This window comes from Loxodonta africana, chromosome 8 (assembly GCF_030014295.1).
Source record: "Loxodonta africana isolate mLoxAfr1 chromosome 8, mLoxAfr1.hap2, whole genome shotgun sequence".
Lineage (NCBI taxonomy): Eukaryota > Metazoa > Chordata > Mammalia > Proboscidea > Elephantidae > Loxodonta > Loxodonta africana.
Genome location: NC_087349.1, coordinates 11,254,014 through 11,277,274, shown reverse-complemented (window position 1 = coordinate 11,277,274; position 23,261 = coordinate 11,254,014). Strand labels below are relative to the sequence as shown.

Sequence of the window (23,261 nt, the reverse complement as noted above, 5' to 3'; positions counted from 1 at the left end):
GGCACCTAACAACAACAATTTCACTCAGCATAATGCCTTCCAGATTGCTCCATGTTATGAGATGTTTCACGGATTCATTGTTGTTCTTAATCGTTGTGTAGTATTCTATTGTGTGAATATACCATAATTTATCCATTCATCTGTTAATGGGCACCTTGGTTGCTTCCATCTTTTTGCTATTGTAAACAGTGCTACAGTGAACATGGGTGTGCCTATATCTGTCGAATGACTGCCTCTCAATGCATGTACAGATTCCTCATAAGCACAATTAAGTGTTCCAGAATTCCCATTCTCTGCCGTGTTATCCATAATTTGTTACAGTCTACACAGTCAAATGCCTTTGCATACTTGATGAAACACAGGTAAACATCTTTCCAGTATTCTCTGCTTTCGGCCAGGATCCGTCTGACATCAGCAGTGATACCCTGGTTCCACGTCCTCTTATAAATCCGGCTTGAATTTCTGACAGTTCCCTGTTAATGAACTATTGCAGCCACTTTTGAATGATCTTCAGCAAAATTTTGCTTGTATGTGATATTAAATGATATTGTTCGATAATTTCTACATTCAATTGGATCACCTTTCTTGGAAATAGTTATAAATATAGATCTCTTCCAGTTGGTTGGCCAGGTAGCTGTTTTCCAAATTTCTTGGCATAGACGAGTGAGCACCTCCAGCGCTGCACGTGTTTGTCGAAACATCTCAGTTGGTATTCTCTCAATTCTAGGAGCCTTGTTTTTCACCAGTGCCTTCAGTGCAGCTTAGACCCCTTCCTTCAGTACCATCAATTCCTGGTCATATGTTACCTCCTGATATGGTTGATCGTTGACCAGTTCTTTTTGGTATAGTGACTCTGTGTATTCCTTCCATCTTCTTTTGAGGCTTCCTGCATTGTATAATCTTTTCCCTGTAGAATTCTTCAGTATTGCAACTCAAGGCTTGAATCTTTTCAGTTCGTTCAGCTTGAGAAATGGTGAGGGTGTTCTTTCTTTTTTGTTTACTATCACAGGTCTTTGCACATGCCATGATAATACTTTACTTTGTCTTCTCGAGCGCCCTTTGAAATCTTCTGTTCAGCTCTTTTACTTCATCATTTTCTCCCCTTGCTTCAGCTACTTGACATTTAAGAGCAAGTTTCAGAGTCTTTTCTGACATCCATTTAGGTCTTTTGTTTCTCTCCTGTTTTTTTAATGACCTCTTGCTTCATGTATGATGTCATTCCAGAACTCTTCTGGTCTGTGGTCATTAGTGTTCAACATGTCAAATCTGTTCTTGAGATATTCACTAAATTCAGGTGAGATGTATGCTTTGGCTCTTGTGGACTTGTTCTAATTCTCTTCAGTTTCAGTTAGAACTTGCATATGAGTAATTGATGGTCTTGCCTGCAGTCGAGCCCTGGCCTTGTTCTGTCTGATGATACCAAGCTTTTCCGTTGTCTCTTTCCACAGATGTAGTCAGTTTGATTCCTGTGTGTTCTGTCTGGTGAGGACCATGTGTATAGTTGCCGTTTTATGTTGGTGAAAAGGGTATTTGCAATGAAGTCGCTGGTCTTGTAAAATTCAGTCATGTGACGGCATCATTTCTATTAGGCCATATTTTCCAATTACTGATCCTTTTTTGTTTCCAGCTTTTGCGTTCCAATCACCAGTAATTACCAGTGCATCCTGATTGCCCATTCAATCAATTTTAGATTGCAGAAGCTGGTAAAAATCTTCAGTTTCTTCACCTGTGGCTTTAGTGGTTGCGTAAATTTGAATAACAGAGGTGTTAAATGGTGTTCCTTGTAGACATATGGATATTATCTATCACCAACAGTGTTGTACTTCAGGTTAGATCTTCAGATGTTCTTTTTGACAATGAGTGCAATGCCATTCCTCTTCAAGTTGTCATTCCTGGATAGTGGACAATATCATTGTCCAATTCAAAATGGCCAGTACCAGTCCATTTCAGCTCAGTAATGCCTAGGATATTGATGTTTATGCATTCCGTTTCATTTTTGATGATTTCCCATTTTCTAGATTCATACTTTGTACATTCCAGGTTCTGATTATTAATGGATGTTTGCAGCTGTTTCTTCTCATTTTGAATCATGCCACATCAGCAAATGAAGGTCCGGAAAGCTTGACTCCATCTACGTCATTAAGGTCGACTCTACTTTGAGGAGGCAGCTCTTCTCCAGTCATATTTTAGTGCCTTCCAACCTGAGGGGCTCATCTTCCACCACTGTATCAGACAATGTTCTGCTGCTATTCATAAGGTTTTCACTGGATGATTCTTCTCAGAAGTAGACCTCTGGGTCCTTCTTCCTAGTCTGTCTTAGCTGGAAGCTCAGCTGAAACCCGTCTGCCGTGGCTGACCCTGCTGGTATTTGAATACCAGTGGCATAGCTTCCAGCTTCATAGCAACACACATGCCCCCATAGTAAGACAAATTGACAGATGCCGGGGGAGTTGCAGTTACTTTAAGGGTTTATATATAAGACTTTTCAGGTTTTCTTTTTCTACTCGAGTTACTATAGTAAGCAGTCGTCCCCCCCCCCGCCCCCCAAATTTGTCCATTTTATGTAAATTTTCTTTTTTTTTTTTTGGCACAAGTGTTTCATAATATCCTCTTAGTAATTCTTCATATCTGTGCTTTCTAAAGTGATGATGTCCTCTTTTTCATCCCTGGTTTCTTTGAATAACTACATTCTTTCTGTTTTGTTTTATTTTTTTTATTTCTTTGATGTATTTTAGTATGCTTTATCAGCTTTCTTGAATACATATTTAAGACTTAGCTTTCAGCTCATTTTTCTTTGAAGTATTTGCATTTAAGGATATAAAGTTCCTTCTGAGTGCTGCTTTAGCTACTTTGCATAAGCTTTGATAGGTGATATTTTTGTTACCATTTAGGTGAAACTTTCCCAACATTCGTTTCTGTGTTTTAATTTCCATTCATGAGACTTTTTTTTTGTTTTTTAAGGGGATTCTCTATTACCTTCATCGTGCTCAGGGAACACATTCTGGTTTTAGTCCCTTGAAATATATTGATTGCCTTATTCTTTGACCTACCCCCCAAAAACCCCGTTGACTTCGAGTTGATTCCAACTCATAGCGACTATATAGGACAGAGTAGAACTGCCCCATAGGTTTTCCAAGGAGCAGCTGGTGGATTCGAACTGTGCCACCAAGGCTCTTTGACCTAATGTGTGGCCAGATTCTTCGTGTTTGTTTCATATTCGTTAAATCCTTGAAAGGAATTCATGAGTTTCTGCAGTTGTTGGGTACAGTGCATTACATATACCCCTGGGGCCAATTTTGTTAGTTATGCTGTGCAAATCTTTTATCCCTTTATTTGTGTGTGTGTGTGTGCGTGCGTGCATGCGTGTGTGTTAAAATCTTCTGTTATAATTGTAGATTTCTTTATGCCCCCTTGTCAGTTTTTCCTTGATATATTTTGAGATTATGCTTTGAGATAGATCATTGTTTTCCTGGTGAATTCAACCATTTGTCAATATGAAATGACCCTTTTTATTCCTTTCATTTATTTTTTTACTAAATGTGTTTTAACTGCTAAAATACAGTATTATTTTGGTTAACATTTTTAAGGTATATCTTTTTCATATTTCTGATTTTGATCTTTGGTATTTTTTAATAAGTATGAAAATTTAAAAAAATTACAGAAAGGTTAAATATTTGGAAAAATAGAATCGTGCATTAAATATCCATATACATACTGGCTAGTCACCTCAATTATTAATATTTTGCTATATGTTTTTGCTGCCATTTTAAAGCAAGTCACAGAGAACATATTTCATCCTTAAATACTTTAGCATGCATCTCCAGAAAATAAGGACACTCATCTTGATAATCCCAATATCTTTATCACAGTTAACTAAAAAATCGCTATTATTTTCCAGTATTTTAACACCAGTCCATATTTACATTTCCCTAATTATTCCACAAAATGTCCTTTTTAGCTGCTTTATTAAAACCAGCGTCCAGTCAAGTACTGTGTATAAAATTTAGCTATTATGTGTCTTGAGTCTTTCTTAATCTAGAAGAGTTTCCTTTCTTTACGTGGTACAGACTTGTTGGATAGAACAAATCGGTTGAATTATAAAATATCTACATTCTGGATTTCTGTGATGTTGCCTTATATGCTCCTCTAAGCTGGAAGTTAAAAGCTTGATTAAATTCAGGTTAAACTTTACTTGGTGGTGATACCTCATGTTCCCATCTAGTCGGCTCTGACTCATGTTGACCTTATGTGTAACAGGACAAAATGTTCCCTAGTCCTGTACCAACTTCACGATTGTGGTATGTTTGAGTCCATTGTTGAGGCTGTTGTGTCATTCCATCTCATTGAAGGTTTCCCTTGTTTTCGCTGACCCTCTACTTTGCTGAACATGATGCCCTTTCTAGGGAAGAATATCTCACAGAACATGCTGTGTTCTTCATATTGGCTCACATTAGTAGGCATATGAGTGAGATGCGCTGTAAAACGGTGTCAAGGCTGACCAGCCAGAATGCCTATTATAAACTTAACGCTTTTCTCTTTGTGAACTAGTAAGTAAACTGTGAGCAATCCTTGGGGGTCCGTGTAACTGCCCTGTTCATCATCCGTTCCCTAACGGTTTTAATATTATTGAGGCTAAATCGGTGAATCATTTTCTTCATTCGAGCTGCAAAATGGTGATTTTTAAAATTCCATTGGCTGCATTCTTCTGTATTACAGAGTTCTTCGTTGACTGGATGTCTTAGTCCTCTAGTACTGCTATAACAGAAATACCACAAGTGCATGGCTTTAACAAAGAGAAATTTATTCTCTCACAGTTTAGTAGGTTATAAGTCCAAATTCAGGGTGTCAGCTCCAGGGGACACAGCCTTCTCCCTCTGTCAGCTCTGGAAGATTACTTGTCATCAGTCTTCCTCTGGTTGAGGAGCTTCTCCGCCACAGGGACCCTAGGTCCAAAGGACACGCTCTGCTCCTGGTGCTGCTTTCTTGGTGGTATGAGGTCCCCAACTCTACTTGCTTCACTTTCCTTTTTATGTCTTGAGAGATAAAAGGTGGTGTAGGCCACACTCCAGGGAAACTCCCTTTCCTTTGGATCAGGGATATGGCCTGAGCAAGGGTGTTACATCCCACCCTACTCCTTTTTAACATAAAATTACAATCAATAAATGGAAGACAACCAATGAATATTGGAAATCATGGCCTAACCAAGTTAATACACACATTTTTGGGGGGACATAATTCAAACCATGACACTGGGTTTCCTACTTCCTGATAAGATTGTAGGATAAATGTGTAATTCTCGCCTCGACAGCAACGGTTTGGTTAGTTCCTTCTAATTATTAATTTAGGAGCTCTGGTGGCACAATGTTTAAGTGCTAGGCTGCTAACCAGAAGGTTGGTTGTTCGAACCCACCGAGCACCTCCACGGGAGAAAGACCTGGTGATCTGCCCCTGTAAAGATAACAGCCTAGAAAACCCTATGGGGCAGCTCTGCTCTGTCACATGGGGTGGCCGTGAGTCTAAAATGAACTAGACGGTACCCAACAACAACAATTATTGTTATTTTTCAGAGATACAAAGTTCAGATCATAGTCACTGCCACTGTGGTTTGTTTTTTGAGTATCGTATGAACTCATGGATGATTATTTTTTTTAATATTAAATACATTTTTATCAGTTGTTTTTCCTTTTGATTTTCAAATTGTCCCAGTTTGACACAACCCTGTTTCTCTTTGTTCCTTGCCTTCTAGCAGAGTGAGATGCCCCAGCCTCACCATGTATTTATTTTCTCTGCTACAGACTTAGGTTGAACTGTTTCTTCCCTTTAGTTGGGGAAGGGAGTGGTATTTGGAAACCAGATGACCAAGATATTCCTGGAATGTGATTGCCTCTAGGCCTTTTGATTTGACAGAATTAGGAAGTGATTTTTAAAAAAATTCATGAGTTCATATTGATAATTCCAAGTCAATTTTATACTTCATGGTTTTTACTTCTTTGGTTTCATGTTTGAATTTCTTTTTCAATTACAGGGATAAGTTTGGTCCTGATAATATTAACACAAATAATGTGTCTGTATTATCTACAGTAAATATGTTTGTTTCATAATAATGGTACCAAATTATCTACAACAATAAATTTAGAGTGTAGTTTAAGATTTCTTTGCAGTTTTTGTCAAAACAAAACAGGAAAGACAAAACCAACAACACACTAAATACAAATATAAATGGCCCTCATGAATAGATGGTGTCTTAGTTATCTAGTGCTGCTATACCAGAAATACCACAAGTGGGCGGCTTTACCAAACAAATTTATTCTCTTAGTTTAGGAGGCTAGAAGTCAGAATTCAGGGCGCCAGCTTCTGGGAAAGGCATACACTCTCAGTCGGCTCTAGGGTAAGGCCCTTGTCTCCTTTCGACATCTGTGGGCCATGCATTCCTAAGAGATCTCCATGTATCTTGGTATCAATTTTCCCCTGGGTCCAGGAGGCTCCCAGAGCAGGGACCTTGAATTAGAGGGATGCGCTTTGCTCCAGGGTCGTCTTTCTTGATGATAGTGAGATCGCTTTCCTCTCTGCTTCCTTCTCTCTCCTTTTATCTCTTGTAAGATAGAAGGTGTGACTCGGGCAAGGGTATGATTTAAATAAGGGTGTGACTTAAGTTAGGGTTTGATTTTAGTAAGGACGTGACTTCAGTCACTTCCCCTTGTAAGACCGTGACTAAAAATACATCCCACACTGATCCTGCTTCATTAACATATAAAGGTTAGAATTTACAACACTTCACAAAATAGAGAGTAATTACATCAGATCCCAAATTGGAGACCAACCATATATACACTGGGAATCATGGTCTAGTCGGGTTGGCACATATTTTGGGAGGCACAATTCAATCCATGACAGACAGTAACCTTGTAATAAGGGAAATGCGAATTAAAACTGTCCTGAGGGGGCTATTTTTCACCTACCATCTAGGCAAAAATTCCGAAGTTTGATAACATACTGTTTTTGTAAGGCTTTGAGGAACTGGATACAGTCGTAACATTTCTAGGGAGGGTGTACTTGGCAGTTTCTAACAAAATGCAAATGCTTTTATTCTTTGACCTGCAAACCCACTTCTTAGAATCTATTTTAAGGGTGTACGTGCCACTGGAATAAAGGGACATGTAGACAAGGTTATTCATTGTGTCATCATTTGTAACAGCAAAAGATTGGAAATAAGCCATCAGAGGATTGGTTATATAAATACATGCCATCCACACAATGAGGAAAAAAGAAAAATGAGAGAAGATCTATGTATCGCTGTGGAGTGGTCTCCAGGATATATTGTTAAGTGAATAAAAGCAAGCTACAGTACAGTGTATATTGTAATTTGCTACTCTCTGTGTAAGACAAAAGAAATGAGAATATTTAGTTATTTTTGCAAAAAGAAATTCTGAGGAAAGAAAATAATGCTAGAATGATAAACCAGGAACTAACGGACAGAACAAGGGGATACTGATTGGTTTAAAGTCAGGAAAGGTGTGCATGATGGTTGTGTCCTTTCACCATACCTACTCAATCTGTATGCTGAGCAGATAATCCGAGAAGCTGGAATACATGAAGAAAAATGGGGCATGAGGATTGGAGGAATACTCATTAACAACCTGCATTATGCAGATGACACATTGCTTGCTGAAAGTGAAAAGTACTTGAAGCACTTACTAATGAAGATCAAAGACCACAGCCTTCAGTATGGATTGTACCTTGACATAAAGAAAACAAAAATCCTCACAACTGGACCAGTGAGCAACATCATGATAAACGGAGAAAAGATTGTAGTTGTCAAGGATTTCACTTTACTTGGATCCACAATTAACAGCCATGGAAACAGCAGTTAAGAAATCAAACGATGCATTGAATTGGGTAAATCTGCAAAGGACCTCTTTTAAAGTGTTGAAAAGCGAAGATGTCATCATGAAGACTAAGGTGTCCCTGACCCAAGCCATGGTATGTTCAGTTGTATCATATGCATGTGAAAGCTGGACAGTGTATAAGGAAGACTGAAGAAGAATTGACACCTTTGAATTGTGGTGTTGGCAAAGAATACTGAATATACCATAGACTGCCAAAAGAACGAACAAATCTGTCTTGGAAGAAGTACAACCAGAATGCTCCTTGGAAGCAAGGATGGCGAGGCTGTGTCTTGCATACTTTGGACATGTTGTCAGGAGGGATCAGTCCCTGGAGAAGACATCATGCTTGGCAAAGTACAGGGTCAGCAGAAAGGAGAAAGACCCTCAGTGAGGTGGGTTGATACAGTGGCTGCAACAATGAGCTCCGGCATAACGATTGTGGGGTTGGTGCAGGACTGGGTGATGTTTCATTCTATTGTGCATAGGGTTGCTGTGAGTCAGAACCGACTCGACGGCACCTAACAACAACAATAACATAGGGAAGTTGTGTAGGGAGGGTGAAAATTGTGGAATAGAGATTGAAGTGAGACTTCTGGTGTACTTTTTAATACTGTTTTTGATTTTTGAACTGTGTAAATGTTTTACAAACTCAAAAACAAATGTAGATCAAAAGGAAAAAGTAAAATCTAAAACTAAGAATAAATGAACTGTAAACCTAAAAATACATCAGATTGGCAGCATAACAATGTATTGTTGAATTTCTATTATCCAGTCTGACAGTCTTTCAAGTAGTACATTTTAAAATTTACATTTAATGAGCATTTGTGTTTACATCTGATATCTCTGTTTCTTTTTGCCTTCTCTGTTACCATCTTGGAAACCCTGTTGACATAGTGGTTAAGAGCTATGGCTGCTAACCAAACGGCCGGCAGTTCAAATCCACCAGGCGCTCCTTGGAAATTCTATGGAGGCAGTTCTGCTCTGTTTTATACGGTCGCTATGAGTCTGAATCGACTCGACGGCGATGGGTTTGGTTTTTATTTTTATTGCCGTCTTTAAATTAGTATTTTTTGGTTATTCCATCTTTTCCCTCTATTAATTTGGAAATTACATGCTCTCTTCCAGTTCTTTTAAGCCCTAGACATTTCAGCACACATACTTAAATTTATCAAGGTCTAAAGTTAAATCAGTGTCTTCACCCTCCTGAATAATACAAGACCTTTAGAACAGGGCAGACCACAGCTGCAGGACAGATCTATCCCACTGCCTTTTTCTTACAGCTTGCAAGCTGAGAATGGTTTTTATATTTTTAGATAGTTGGAAAAAAACTATACATATAATATTTCATGGCACATAGTAATTGTATAAAATATGGATTTCACTGCCCATAACTAAATTTTTATTGGAAGAGCTGTGCCAATTTGTTTATGTGTTGTCTATGGCGCCTCTTGCACGACAACAGCAGAGTTGAAGGGCTGCCTTAGAGATATGGCACCCCATCACTGCACATGGCTGCTCAGTGCGCCACAAATCACAGTGTAGCAGTTACACTGACTCCATTTCGAATGACACACGTATTGCCATGCTATGAACCAGTATTCATATTTTTATTATCAGTGCATATTCACCATGTTGAAACAGGGAAGTGGAATGTCACATTTCTGAGTGACAGTGGAGTGTTTGTATTATTATGGGATACTATAAAAAACTTGTTGCTGTCAAATCGATTACGACTTCATAGTGACCCTAGAGCTTTGTTAAAATAATGCAATATGCATCAATTTTCTTTCTTTTCAGTCTTTAAAGATATTTTTGCTGTGTTTAGAGTTCTAGCTTGACAATTACTGTCTTTTATCACTTGGATGATGTCTTTCTGCTATCTTCTAACCAGGACTTCAGACCAGTTCTGCCCAGTTCAGTCCTTGCTGAGGAAGCAAAACCAGAACAGGAAAAATTATGTGTCAGAGCCCTTCTAGAAGCTTAATCTCCGCTTTAGAAAACAAGGGCAGCATATGTGTTGCATAGTAACTAAATCTCTGTCCTGTTGGATTTTGAGCAGAGTAGGAAATACAGCTGCTCTGCTCAAAGATGGCGGCTTACTGCACATTCTGCTCTCCACGTTCCTGCCAATATCCCATCTCCCACATCAGGCTTCTAAAAGGGCCCACAATTGTCTTTCGAGTCTCCCATACCAGGGCTTCAACCTTTAACCGTTCCTGTTCACTCGTATTTTAAAACTTCGGGTATGTGCACATTTCACTTCCTTGGCTAGGGCTGAATCCATCCAAAGCCCTGCTTCTGACCTCCATTGTTGTTGATAAGAAGTAGGCTGTCAGTGTTACTTTGTCTCTTTTGACGATAACCTCGTTTTTCTTTACCTGTAAAATTTTCTCCTTTGTCTTCTGTTTTTGCAGTTTCAGTGGAATATATCTAGATGTTGGGTTTTTGGTTTTTTTTTCTATTTGGGATTTATTCATTTTGAAAAATACGTAGGATTTGCCACTTCAGTTCTACAAAATTCTTGTCTGTTGTCTCTCAGTTGATTGTTTTGAGTTGATTAAATACTTGATAGACATTCTATATGCCTGTTTCTGTTTCTGGGCTCTTTGTACCATCCCACTATTCTGTATTTTCATCCTTACAGGAATACTACCCAGTCTTACTTTCCTAGGGCTGCCATAACAAAATACCACGAAGTAGGTGACTTTAAAGAACGCAAAAATGTATTTGCTTCACAGTTACAGAGGCTAGAAGCCCAGATTCAGGGTGTTGGCAGGACTCTTCTCTTTCTGTTGGGTTCTAGGCGAAGATGCTTCTTTGTCTCTTTTATCTTCTGTAGTCCTGGGTGTTTCCAGGCATTATGTGGCTTGCAGATGAATGCTCACATGCTGTCTTCCCCCTCTGTATGATTCCATTTCCATATCTGACCTTCTCTCTTATACAAAGCCATAGGGTTGGATTAGGATTAGGACTAACCCTACTCTGGTATGACTTAATTTAATCTAACTGATTACATCTGCAAAACAAAACAAACAAAAAGAACCCGTTTTTCCTGAACAAGGTCACATTCATATCTTTTGGGGGGGGACACAATTCAATCCATTGCAGTTAATGTAGCTTTATAGTAAGTCATGAAATCAAGTAGCATAAGTCCTCCAAATTTGTTCTTTTTCAGATTGTTACTTGCTGTTTTTGGTCCTTTGCATTTTCATATAAATTTTAGATTCTGCTTGTCAGTTTCTACAGAAAGCCTGCTAGAGTTTTGATTGAGATTGGATTGAATTTCTAGATCAGTTTGGGGAGAAGGAACATCTTAACAGTACTGAGTTTTACAACCCATGTTAATGTCTCATTGTATTTAGGCTTGCTTTAATTTTTGTTTTGTAGTCTTCACTATACAGGACTTGCACATATGTTTTTAAAAATTTTTCTAAGTATTTCAAGTAGCTTTTTTATGGATCCCTTAGTCTTTTTTTTTTTTTTAACACACAGTCATGTCACCTGTGAATAAAAAGTTTTACTTTTTCTTTTCCATTTTATTTGCCTTTTCTTTCTTTATCTTGCCGTTCTTATTGACCAAAACAGCTTTGACTAGAAGTGGTGTGTTCCTGATGACTGCAGGAAGCATTCATTCTTTCACCATTAAATACTACATCAGCTGTGGGGTTTTCACAGATGGCCTTCATCAGGTTTAGGACGTTTCTTTCTATTCCTGGGTTGCTGAGAGTTTTTATCATGAATAGGTGTTGACTTTTTCAGATTTTCACCACCCCCCCGGATTTATTGAGGTTGTTATATGGCTCTTCACCTTCATTTGATAATATGGCAAATTAATTTATTTGAATGCTCAACCAGCCTTGTATTTCTGGGATAAACCCTACTTAGTCATGATGTATTATTCTTTTTATATATTTCTGGGTTTGATTTTCTAGTAATTTATTAATGACTTTTTGAAAAAATCTTTATTCATGAAGGATAAAACCCAGTGCCGTCAAGTCGATTCCAAGTCATAGGACCCTGTAGGACAGAGGATATTGGTATATAATTTCCTTGTAATCACTTCATCTGGTTTCAGTTTAGGGCAATACTGGCCTCATAAAATGAGGTGGGAAGTGTTCCCTCTGTTTTCTAAAAGGGTTTGTTTATGTTTGGTATTATCTTTAAGTGGTTGATATAATTCATCACTGGAGCCCTCTGGGCCTTGACTTTTCTTTGTGGGAAAATTTTTAATTATGATTTCTTTAGTTCAGGGCTGTTCAGGTTTTCTCTTTCTTCTTGAGGTTTTGGTAATTGTGTCTTTCAAGGAGTCAGTCCGTTCAAGTTGTTCATAATATTCCTTCACTACATTTTTAAGGCCCTTAGGATCTGTAGAAATATCCTCTATTTTTAGTCCTTATTTTGGTCATTTTTTTTTCTTAGTCTGGCTGGAGAGTTATTTTTTCTCGTTTTCTATTTTATTGAGTTCTCTTCTTTATTTCCTTCCTTCCACTTTCCTTGTCGTTAGTTTGCTCTTCTTTTCTAGCGTCTTGAGATGGAAGCTTAGACTCTTGGGTGTTTAGACCTTTCCTTGATGCATGGGTTATTTGGAAGTAAGTGGCTCAGTTTCTGAATATTTGGGATTTTCTAGATTTTTCTGTTACTGATTTATGAGTTGATCTAATTGTGGTCATGGAACATAGTTTGTATGTTTTCATTCTTTTAAATTTACCTAAACTTGTTTGTTTTGCCCTGCGTGTGTTCTCTCAGTGAGTATTCCGTGCACGGCTAAAGGATGTGCATTCTGCCAACATAGGCGAGTTCTTTAAATGTCAGTTGGATCCAGTTATTCTTTTCTTCACGTCTTTTATATCCTTACTGGTTTTCTGTCTACCGCTCTGTTGATTATTGAGAGAGGAGAATTGAAATCTCCAACTATAATTGTGGATTTACCTGCTTTTCTTTTCAGATATATCCATTTTTATATTACGTATTCTGAAACTTTGTTAATTAGGCACATGCACATTTAGGATTGTTATGTGTTCCTGAAGAACTGACCCTTTGTCATTACGTGATGTTTCCATTTTATCTCTGGTCATAGTCCTTGTTCTGAAGTCTACTTTGTCTAATATTACTATAAGCTCCTCTATGTTTCCTATGAAAAACTGTCTTTAAAGTGGGTTTCTTATAGACAGCATTCATTTGGGCCTTTTGCAGGGCTTCCAACTGGTTTATTCTGGTTCAGCCTCCTGCTGAGAATTTGCGTTTCTACTCCATATACAGTGAATCAGATATACATTATATGTATATATGAGAATCACCTGGGATCTTGTTAAAATGTGGATTCTGATTCAGTGTATCTGGGGGTGGAAACAGAAATTCTCAGCAGTGGGTCAGAACAGAGTGAACCAGTTTTAAGCCCTGGTTTTTTGTTATACAGTAAAACTTGAGAAAGCCGGAGCCTGTGTAAGGCAGAAAGAAGGAAAACTCAAATATTTTCCACTAATAGAGAGCGATGGAAAAGTGGTAAGACTGTACCCCGTCAAAGGTGGAAAGCTTGGGAGACCCAGAAGAGAACAAAGCAGCCTCTTAGAGTTCTGCTCTCTTGGCTTTCACTGTATATGCACGTATGTGTGTTGAGTAGCCATCCAGCAATGATGTCGACAGGACCATGGACAGAGCACTAGTTTGCATTGTGTAGCTCTTTTTCTCCCAAGGATTTTGAAATATAGTTCCCTGACTGGTTCTGATCTATCTAGTGTTCCTTTCATGTATCCACTCGTCCATATGATCCACAGTGTGTAATACTGTTGTTGTTAGTTGCTGTCGAGTCTATTCGAAAGATGATGCCCTACTTGCATTTCTGATTTCACATTTTCGCTTTTCAAAAGGGGGAGTTGAATTGTTTTCACAGTATTTCCACAGTTTCCGGGACAGCATGTCAAAAGACTCATCCTCGTCATATAGGCATTCCAACACTTACTTTTTCACGTGTGGTGGTGCCTGGTTTGTCTTGTACTGAAAAGATACATCTGGGTCTTGGGAACAAAGTATGGGTAGGGACACAGATCGGGGATTCAACATTTAGGTACCGTGAATTAAGTTCCGATTATTTCCTGTTAGGTGGAGATTCACCTCTGCCTCAGAGTGCAATTGTAGCCCCAAGAGGCAATACTTTGAGGAAATCGGGTAGATGAAGTGTTGCTGTTCCTTCTGGAAAGGGCCAGCCCTTGTTACCTGAAGGCATTTACTCCTATAATCCTCTAACAATCCTGCCTCACGGTTGTTCTAATGAATGTTAAGTATTTAGTACAATAACTGGAACATGGCAAGTTTCAATATGGTAGCCATCCTCATCATGACTATCCTGTATTACTGTTTTACAGAAGAGGAGACAGACTTCAGAAAGAGCCCTGGTGGTACAACAGTTCAGCACACATCTGCTAATAACCAAGAGGTTAGCGGTTTGAACCCACGCAGTGGTTCCGTGGGCAAAAGACCTGACGATCTGCACCTGTAAAGATTTCAGCCTATGGACAGTTCTACTCTTGTCACATGGGTTTGCTATGAGTCGGATGCTAGTCGAGGGCATGCATCAACAATTGTGTGACCATGGGCAAGTCATGGTGCTGAGTTTCTTAATATGAAAATGGGAATGATACTTAAGCTGGCTTGCCGGGAGGGTTGCTTGTCCTCAGGCTGTTTTCTAGCTCAGATGAGAGCTCTGGCAGAAGCTAGCTGGTCTTGGGCAGGACCCCAGGCCTCATTTGTATCCGCCCACCCCCACCTGACTCATAGTGACCCTATAGGACAGAGTAGAACTGCCCCATACGGTTTCCAAGGAGCGGCTGGTGGATTTGAACTGCCAGCCTTTTGGTTAGCAGCCGTAGCTCTTAACCACTGTGCCACCAGGGCTCTAGGGTCTTTCCGAGTTGGAATCGACTTGATGGCAGTTTTTTATTTTTTAGACCCCACCTGCCCTCAGGCCCGGTTTGGTTCAGGGAAGATAGATGGGCTGAATTCAGTACTGGAGGGGAACTGCTTCCTGTTTCCTCCTTTCCAAGCAGGATTTTGCGTTAACCATTTCTTTGCTTTTCTTTATAGTTTTATCAGCTGTGTATGCTTTCTGATACAAGATTTTATTTGGATTTGACCATTTGGGGGAGGGGGGGATTTAGTCATGTTGGGAGCCCTGACGGCACAGTGGTTAAGTGCTTATTTGGAAGTAGTTCAAACCCACCAGCTGCTCAACGGGAGAAAGATGTGGCCATCTGCTTCGCAAAGATTAGCGCCTTGGAAGCCCCGTGGGGTGGTTCTACTCTGTCTTACAGGGTCGGAATTGACTAGATGGCAGTGGGTTTAGTTTTGGGGGGTTTTTTCAGTCGTGTTGATATTTGTAGTTTAAGTGCATTAATTTCTATTGTACAGTGTTCCATTACTTGGCTATTCCACAGTTTTTTGTCTCACTATTGTTAGACATTTGGCTTGTTTCCAGCTGTGTGCTTTACAAAAAATGCTGCTGTGCCCGTTGTTGCACGTGTTCTCTGCCGTGGAACTATAATACTTTCTCTGTGGTGGCATCGTGGATCACAGGGTATGTGAATTACAAGGGAGTTTGTTAACTCACTCAACAAATACTTATTGTTGGTGCTTTGTGCTACTGATGAACAAAACCAACAAAAGTCTCTGCCCTCCTGAAGTTTATGTTCTGCTGGTGATAGCCAAACAATAAACACTAAAATAAGTAAGTTTGTTTCAAGCTAGTTAAATAACATAAAGAAACAACTATGGCCATTAAGTACACAGTGATGAATGATGAGATTCAAAATGTCCATACTTCTGGGAGAATTTTTTCTTTATTCAGATTTTAATTGCTCCAGTTTCTGGGGGGCTATATTCTAGGTGCTGCCCACTTCCAGTTTGTTTGGAGGAACCATACATGTACACAGACTTGGAGGAATAGAAATTCCATTTTACTGCTAACTTTATGGGTAAAAAGGTATCGTTGAGTTAGCATTTATTTGGGTTCAAATTAGCCTAGATGAAATTCACCAACATGTACAAATGGGATTCTTTGTAAATTCATGGACTGACACCTGTCAGAGTAGTGGTGTGGTCTATTATCCCATGGTTGGCTAACCCGGTTTTTGTAAAGTGCAGTCACACACAAGGCATGGGCTTGTGTGACGGTGGTCAGGGTCACCAGATTCTCTGGTCTCAGTCTGCTCATCTGTGCGATGTGGAGAAATCAGTGCACACCAAGAGAATGTTAAATGTTAGTTCTTTTTAGCCTTTTCCTAACTTTGGAGATATTTATAGTGTCATAGGAAGATGTGGAGAGGTCCCATGTACCCTTTTTTTCTGTGCACCCCATTTCCCCCAGTGGTTACATCTTACATAACTACAGCACAGTGGCATCTGCTGGCATGGAGCCGTTACGGTCTAAAACTTTTCTGTCTGCTACATGCTACATGGTCCTTGGGCTAGAGAACAGGCTTGTGGTGATTTTCTTGTCATTTGCACCTTTTGGCATTTCTGGGTTATCAGTTTCATGAGCACTCAGTCTGGGATATATGAGGTTAAAAGAAAGCCCAGGAACCTCGCCACCATGTGGGCCTTTGGGTCCTGAGGTCTCTGGCAGGTCTGCCTTCTTTCCACCTTTCAGAGTCGTCTTATGTTTCTTTTATATATGTGTGTGTGTGTACACACACACGCATACACTCACAGACACCTATAAACATACACACACTGTCTAGAGTTTTTAGCTGCACTTCGCAGGAAGAATAAAGAAAAATAGGTTTACTTTGTCTTTTCTGAAGTAAACCAAACCCAGTGCCGTCGAGTTGATTCTGACTCATAGCAACCCTATAGGACAGAGTAGAGCTGCCCCATAGAGTTTCCAAGGAGCACCTGGCAGATTTGAACTGCCGAGCCTTTGGTTAGCACCCGTAGCACTTAACCGCTACGCCACCAGGGTTTCTTTCTGAACTAAGCACCTTTAGATATGTTTATTAGGTTATGTTTTCTTTTCTGTGAAATACATCCTCATATCTCTACAGATTTTAAGTATTAATTGTTTCTCGGTACTTGGTGTTGGCTATGTCTTCTCCCAATCTGGGGTTTGTCTTTTTACTTTTTTCATGGTACTCTTTTCACTAACTAGTCCTTTACTTTGATATAGTTGAATTTCTTAATCTTTCTCTTATGGCTCTGCTTTTTGTTTTGTGCTTAAGAGGTTCATTCCTGCTCTAAGGTCGCACAGATATAATCCTATATTGCCTTGTGCAAGTTTTAAAGCACTTAATCCATCCAAAATTACTGTTTTTCTGGATGGAGTAGAGGGAGGATCTGATTACATTTTCTCCCCCACATGGATAACTAGTTGTCAGCGCATCGTGAAAAGTCCACTGATTTCTGCGGCCACGTCAGTGGTATATAGTGTGCATGTGTGTGAGCCTTGTCTGGGATCTGATCTGCTCCATTTTTGTTTATCCTTACACAAATAACACACTGTCTTCATTGCAGTCACTTTATAGACTCTCGTTGTCTAATAGGCATGCCCTCCTCCACTGCCCAGCTTTTAAAAATTCCGTGGAATTTCCTGTGGGGGTTACAATTAGAACAGCTTTGAATTTATAGATATGTTTGGGGAGAATTGGCATCTCTCCTGTCAGAAACTTTTTTTTTTTTTTAAAGATATTTTAAAATAGTTTTAGATTTAGTTTAGCATTTTTTTTTCCACAATGGCCTTGCACATTTTTTAAAAATTTATTCCTAGGTACTTTATATAATTGTTTATATTGTCAAATGGAATTTTTTTTTTTTTCGTTAAAATTTTTGTTTGCTGTTTGCATATATACCTGAAATTGACCTTTAGATTTTTTTGTGTTTATTCTTAAACATATCATTTTATAGAAAATATATCTGGAACCTTTACTGTGGTCTCCTGGGTACAAATTGCAGCATCATTTGTAGTTATTAATTATTTATTGTTTTTACTAAACACTATGAAAGATGATCTTTTTTTTCCCAAAGGAACATGATTTACAGTTGTTAAAGAGAAACAGAGAGAACAGTATTTCTTATTCTCTCATGGAGATTTTAAATAAAACGAGTATGTCTGCGTTCCACTCCCAGAAATCCTGATTCCATAGGTCTCGAGAGAGAGACCAGCGTTCTCTGTTCTTTTAAAAATGTCTCATGTCATTCTCTACATCCGTGTTAGAAAATCACTGCTAGAAAAGATGCAAACATTAAAAACAGTAGCCCATGGGGATGTTTCTTTGCAGGGGCACCTCATTTAAAATTGTGAAGGTGTGTGCATTGTTTAATATAATGCGTCTGTGATATATTTAAATAAAATTCACATATCCACGCATACTGAATTGCTTTGTGTTAACTGATAGCAGTAGGAATTTGAGGAGATTGGGCATTGTAAAAGAGCCCAGTCACAGTGTGGATGGATGTGATGGTTTAGTACTCAGTATATTTGTATTAAAACTTAGAATGCAATTTTGTCTTTCCCAGTTGGAGTCATTCGTTGTCCAGTTTGCAGTCAAGAATGTGCAGAGAGACACATCATAGATAATTTTTTTGTGAAGGACACTACTGAGGTTCCCAGCAGTACAGTAGAAAAGTCTAATCAGGTAAGTACGTTGAATTTTGAAACTTTGGCCTCCTCCTCCTCCTGGTGAGGCGGCCTAAAAGCTGGAGGACTCTAAAATAAAGGAGTCAAACTTTAGACCGTCGTAGTTTTGAAAAGTGCTGGGCTGCTAACTGAAGATCAGCAGTTCAAACCTGCCAGCTGCTGCTTGGGAGAAAAATGTCGCAGCCTGCTTACTTAAAGGTTTACAGACTTGGAAACCGTATGGGGCAGTTGTGATCTCTCTGTCTTGTAAGGTCACTGTGAGTTGAAATCAACTTGATGGCAATGGGTTTAGTTTGGTTTGATTTTATAAAAGGAATAATAATGCCAACTTAATAAGTAAGCAGTGCCAATATAGAGACCCCTGATTGCACATCTGCCCCCCTGTGCCCCCCAGAAAAAAAACTAAAGCAAACTTGTTGCCATCGAGTCGGTTCTAACTCATAGCGACCCTATAGGGCAGAGCAGAAGTGGCCCGTAGAGTTTCCAAGGAGCGCCTAGTGGATTTGAACTGCCGACCTTTTGGTTAGCAGCTATAGCTCTTAACCACTACGCCACCAGGGTTTCCATGGCTTCCAGAGATACCCTTTATTCTACACTTGGCATTTTTTTCCTCATTTTTTTTTTTTTTTGTACTTTTACTATTTATTAATTGGATATTTATTTCAAACTCCCTTTCTCATTTTTTTTCTATTTTAACGATAAACTCTATAATGATACATATGAAAAACACCATGTCTTTGATTAGTTATGTTTCTGCATTTTCAAGAACGTCTTCTTTTCTACATGTGATTACCTTGAAAGTGTCGTTTAAGAGAGACAGCTTTATACCCTTATACAATCAATTAAGGAGCCATGATGACGAAACTGTCAGGTGCTCAGCTGCTGAGATTTGTGGTTTGAACCCACCAGCCACTCCAAGGGAGAAAGATGTGGCAGTCTGCTTTCATAAAGATTACAACCTTGGAAACCCTATGAGGTAGTTTTACTCTGTCCTATAGGTCGTTATGAGTTGGAATCAACAGCACCCAACAATAATAACAATAATCAGTTAATTTTCAGTACATTCATGTTTATTTACTCTGCTTCTGCTGCAGAAACTTAATAGGGAAAAATTATAATCATTTGAACTAGAGAGTCTGGTTGTTGTTGTTGAGTGGGGATAGATAGAAGGTACTATATCTGGTGTGGGACTAGAGTACACGTCAGGGTGTGGTAGGATGAACTGGAGCTGGGAAGCATGAGGCAAGAGGTGTGAGAGCTAACCTAGCATGGAGGGAATAAGGAAGGGAAGGGGCCAAGTGACAACCCATGCAGGGTGGATATGCCTGAGCGGATGTGGGGGGTAAGAGACGATTGGTTTAAACTACCACTGCCAGGATGGTGGAAACCCTGGTGGCAGAGTGGTTAAGAGCTACCGCCGCTAACCAAAAGGTTGGCAGTTCAAATCGACCAGGTTCTCCTTGGAAACCCTGTGGGGTGGTTCTGCTCTGTCCTATAGGGTCGCTCTGAGTCGGAATTGACCAGACGACAGCAGGTTTAGGAGATGATGATAGCAGGTTTAGGAGACTTACAGAGCAGGTATCCTCAGGGATCAGACTGGAGCTCTTGAGAGAGTTCATAGCTGGAGGTATTTTTATTTTGTTTTAACTTTTTTTATGGGTAATTTCGAGCATTACCAAAAAGCATTCCCAGATATCCATCACATAGCTCAGCGGTCAGCAACTCTTACCTATGTCCTGACACTACCCCTACCACCCCACCACCGCTGAATTATGGTGGAGTTAATCCCAGACATTATATCATTTCATCCATAAATATTTCAGTCTGTGTTTCTATTAAAAAAGGGTCTTTCTCTCATAAACATAACTGCCATATCAGTTTCACATGGAAGAAGTTCACAGTAATTCCTTAATATTATCAAACATCTGGATAGTGATCAATGTCTCTAATTGTGGTAATGGTGTTTTGTTTTTTTTTTCGGTTTTGTTTTTGGTAAAACCATAGTTTGTTTCTGTTGGGTGAACTGGGTGGTTCAGTAGAGTTACTCTTAATCTTGCTAATTCCATCTCCATAATATCATTTTCCAGGCTTCCGTCTCCTGTATTTTGTAAGCTGGTAATGAAAGTGTAGAGTTGTGTTTAGATTCAGGGTTCTTTGAGGGAGGGAGTGTAAGAATATTTTCGTCATGTGTGCATGTGTGTTTCCATCAGGAGATATATGATATGATGTCTTTTTTTCCTGATACTGATGACCATTAATGATTTCGCCAAGATCCCTTATTTCATTGTTGTTGTTAGGTGCTATCTAGTTGTCTCTGACTCATAGTGGCCTTGGGTACAACAGAACGAAACACTGCCTGGTCCTGCTCCATCCTCACCTTCGTTGCTATGCTTTAGCCCGTTGTTGCAACCACTGTGTCAGTCCATCCATCTCATTGAGGGTCTTCCTCTTTTTCACTGACCCTCTATTTTACCAAGCATGATGTCCTTCTCCAGGAACTGGTCCCTCTTGATAACATGTCCAAAGCATGTGAGATGAAGTCTCTCCATCCTTGCCTCTACTGAGTATTCTGGCTGTACTTCTTCCAAGACAGATTTGTTTGTTCATTTGACAGTTCATGGTATATTCAGTATTCTTCACCAAGCTTATTTCATTAGGGCTTTGAAAAATGGTGATGTTCTCAATCTGTCATTCCCTTTACTTCTTACCTGGAGTAGGGAGAGAAAACTTCCTTTATCAGTTTTTTGGCTACCCTAAGGTATAGTTTATACAGAAAAGGATTCTTTCCCTTTAGTTACCAGTTTTTAGAGTAGTGAATTTTTTAGCATCCTTCTGGGGGTGACCAATGAGGTAAGTCTCTCTGTGTGTGTATGCATGTGCGTGTATGTATGTATATTATTTCAAACTCATGGATTTTTGAAAAAAATATGTTGTGGTTGTTATTAGTATTCAAACTGTACCGTCTGGGCAATGGGAGCCTCACGTTGATTCCTGAGTCCTTCCGATCCAGCTACAGTAGTCACTGCTGTCTTTCTTGCTTTCTGTTTTGACAAGATACTGTTCATTTTTTGCGATAGACCTGAAACCAGCCATTTCTCCAAGGAGCTCTGTTCCCTTTTAGTGGGAAATGGTAATTGGAGACCATAATATGGATGCTGGGGCTGCTTCTTGCCATTGAGTTGGGCATTTTTCCTGATCTTCCATGGGAATGATCTAATGAATCCTTTTTGGAACAAAAAGAAGTATAGGGTTTTACTTTCTTGATTTTATATTTGTATCTCTTCTCTGCTGGAAATCTGGGTTCTTAATGACATGGATATATTCACTTTATACTACAGGTATACCCAGTATCCTCTTGTATATAATGTTGTTGTTTTAGCTGCTGTCCAGTTGTCCCCAACTCATGGCGACCCCTCCCGTGCTCAGTGGGATTAAACTTTATATATGCATAGGGTTTTCATTGGCTGACTTTTTAGAGGTAGATTGCCAGGCCTTCCTTCCTAGTCAGTCTTCATCTGGAAGCTCCCCTGAAACCTGATAACATCACAGCAACGCACAAGCCCCCACTGACAGACAGGTGGTAGCAGCACATGAGGTGGTTGGCCAGGAATTGAACCCGGGTCTCGCACATGGAAGGCAAGGATTCTACCACAGAAATTCTACCACGGAAATACCAGTGTCTCATTGTATATAAACGAAAACCCGTCGTCGTCAAGTCGGTTCTGACTCAGCTACCCTATAGGACAGAGTTGAGCTGCCCCATAGGGTTTCCAAGGAGCGCCTGGTGATTTTGAACTGCTAACCTTTTGGTTAGCAGCCGTAGCTCTTAACCACTACGCCAACAGGGTTTCCTCATTATATGCAGTACTGTATATATATGCATGTGTGTGTATGTGTGTGTGTATTTGTTGTTGTTATACATATATAGTTAAGGTTCAATCTGGAACCATTTTAATTCTTAAAACTAAGAATTGTTCCCCTGAGCAGTCTGCTAACTCAGACCTGAAGCCATTCCCAAAGCCCAGTTTTCAGACAAGATTAGACAGGCCTATAAAATAAAAAGTAACACATGTGAGGAATGTGCTTTCTAGTTCAGTCAAATCTATGAGACCAAATGGGCAGATCCTGTCCAAAAGTAAAATGAGAAGGCAGGAAGGGACAGGAACTGGACAAATGGACACAGGGAACTCAAGGTGGAAAGGGGGAGCCAGCTGTCGCGTGGGAATTGCAACCAATGTCACAAAACAGTATGTGTATAAAGTTTTGAATGAGAAATTAATTGGAGCGGAAGGCTTTCACCTAAAACACAATAAAGTTAAAGAGAAAAAAAAAATTGTTAACCATCACAGAAGTAGCAACTGAGGAAGCAGCCAAGGGAACAAAGGCAAAAGGTTGGAATTATTAAAACTTAGAAAGTTAGAGCAAGGCCCTGCTGGAACTTAGACTCAGACATCTGAGGAGGCGTTACCGTTCGGCACTGGTGTCTCAGGACGTGGGACTCAGACCTTCGAGTGATGGTTTCCCTGAAGTTGGCCGCAGCAAAGCTCCTTCTACAAGTATGGGGAAAATGGCAAACTAGATGTGGCTGCTGCTGTAGGAAGGAACTGCTGCTGCTGGGGTGAAGAAGCATCGATGGAATGCTGCTCAGAAACTGCAAGGGCTTAGGGGGCCAACTGGAAGGCGACCTGGAAGGTCAAGTCCCCTGCCCTTAGGCCTTCCGTCTCCCACAGCACCAGCCAGCTGGTGAACCA

The 23,261-nt window shown here is 39.7% G+C and overlaps 1 protein-coding gene across 6 annotated transcripts in view; it reads left to right on the top strand.

Moving 5' to 3' along the window:
• The window catches only part of TRIM24 (tripartite motif containing 24), a 126,442-nt gene that overhangs the window by 35,078 nt on the left and 68,103 nt on the right, over positions 1 to 23,261 (top strand). For all 6 annotated transcript variants that reach the window (XM_003420219.4, XM_023539183.2, XM_003420218.4 and 3 more), the window contains exon 2: positions 18,390 to 18,508. In XM_003420219.4, the coding sequence (XP_003420267.1) occupies positions 18,390 to 18,508 (119 nt within the window). The remainder of the gene's footprint in view (positions 1 to 18,389; positions 18,509 to 23,261) is intronic.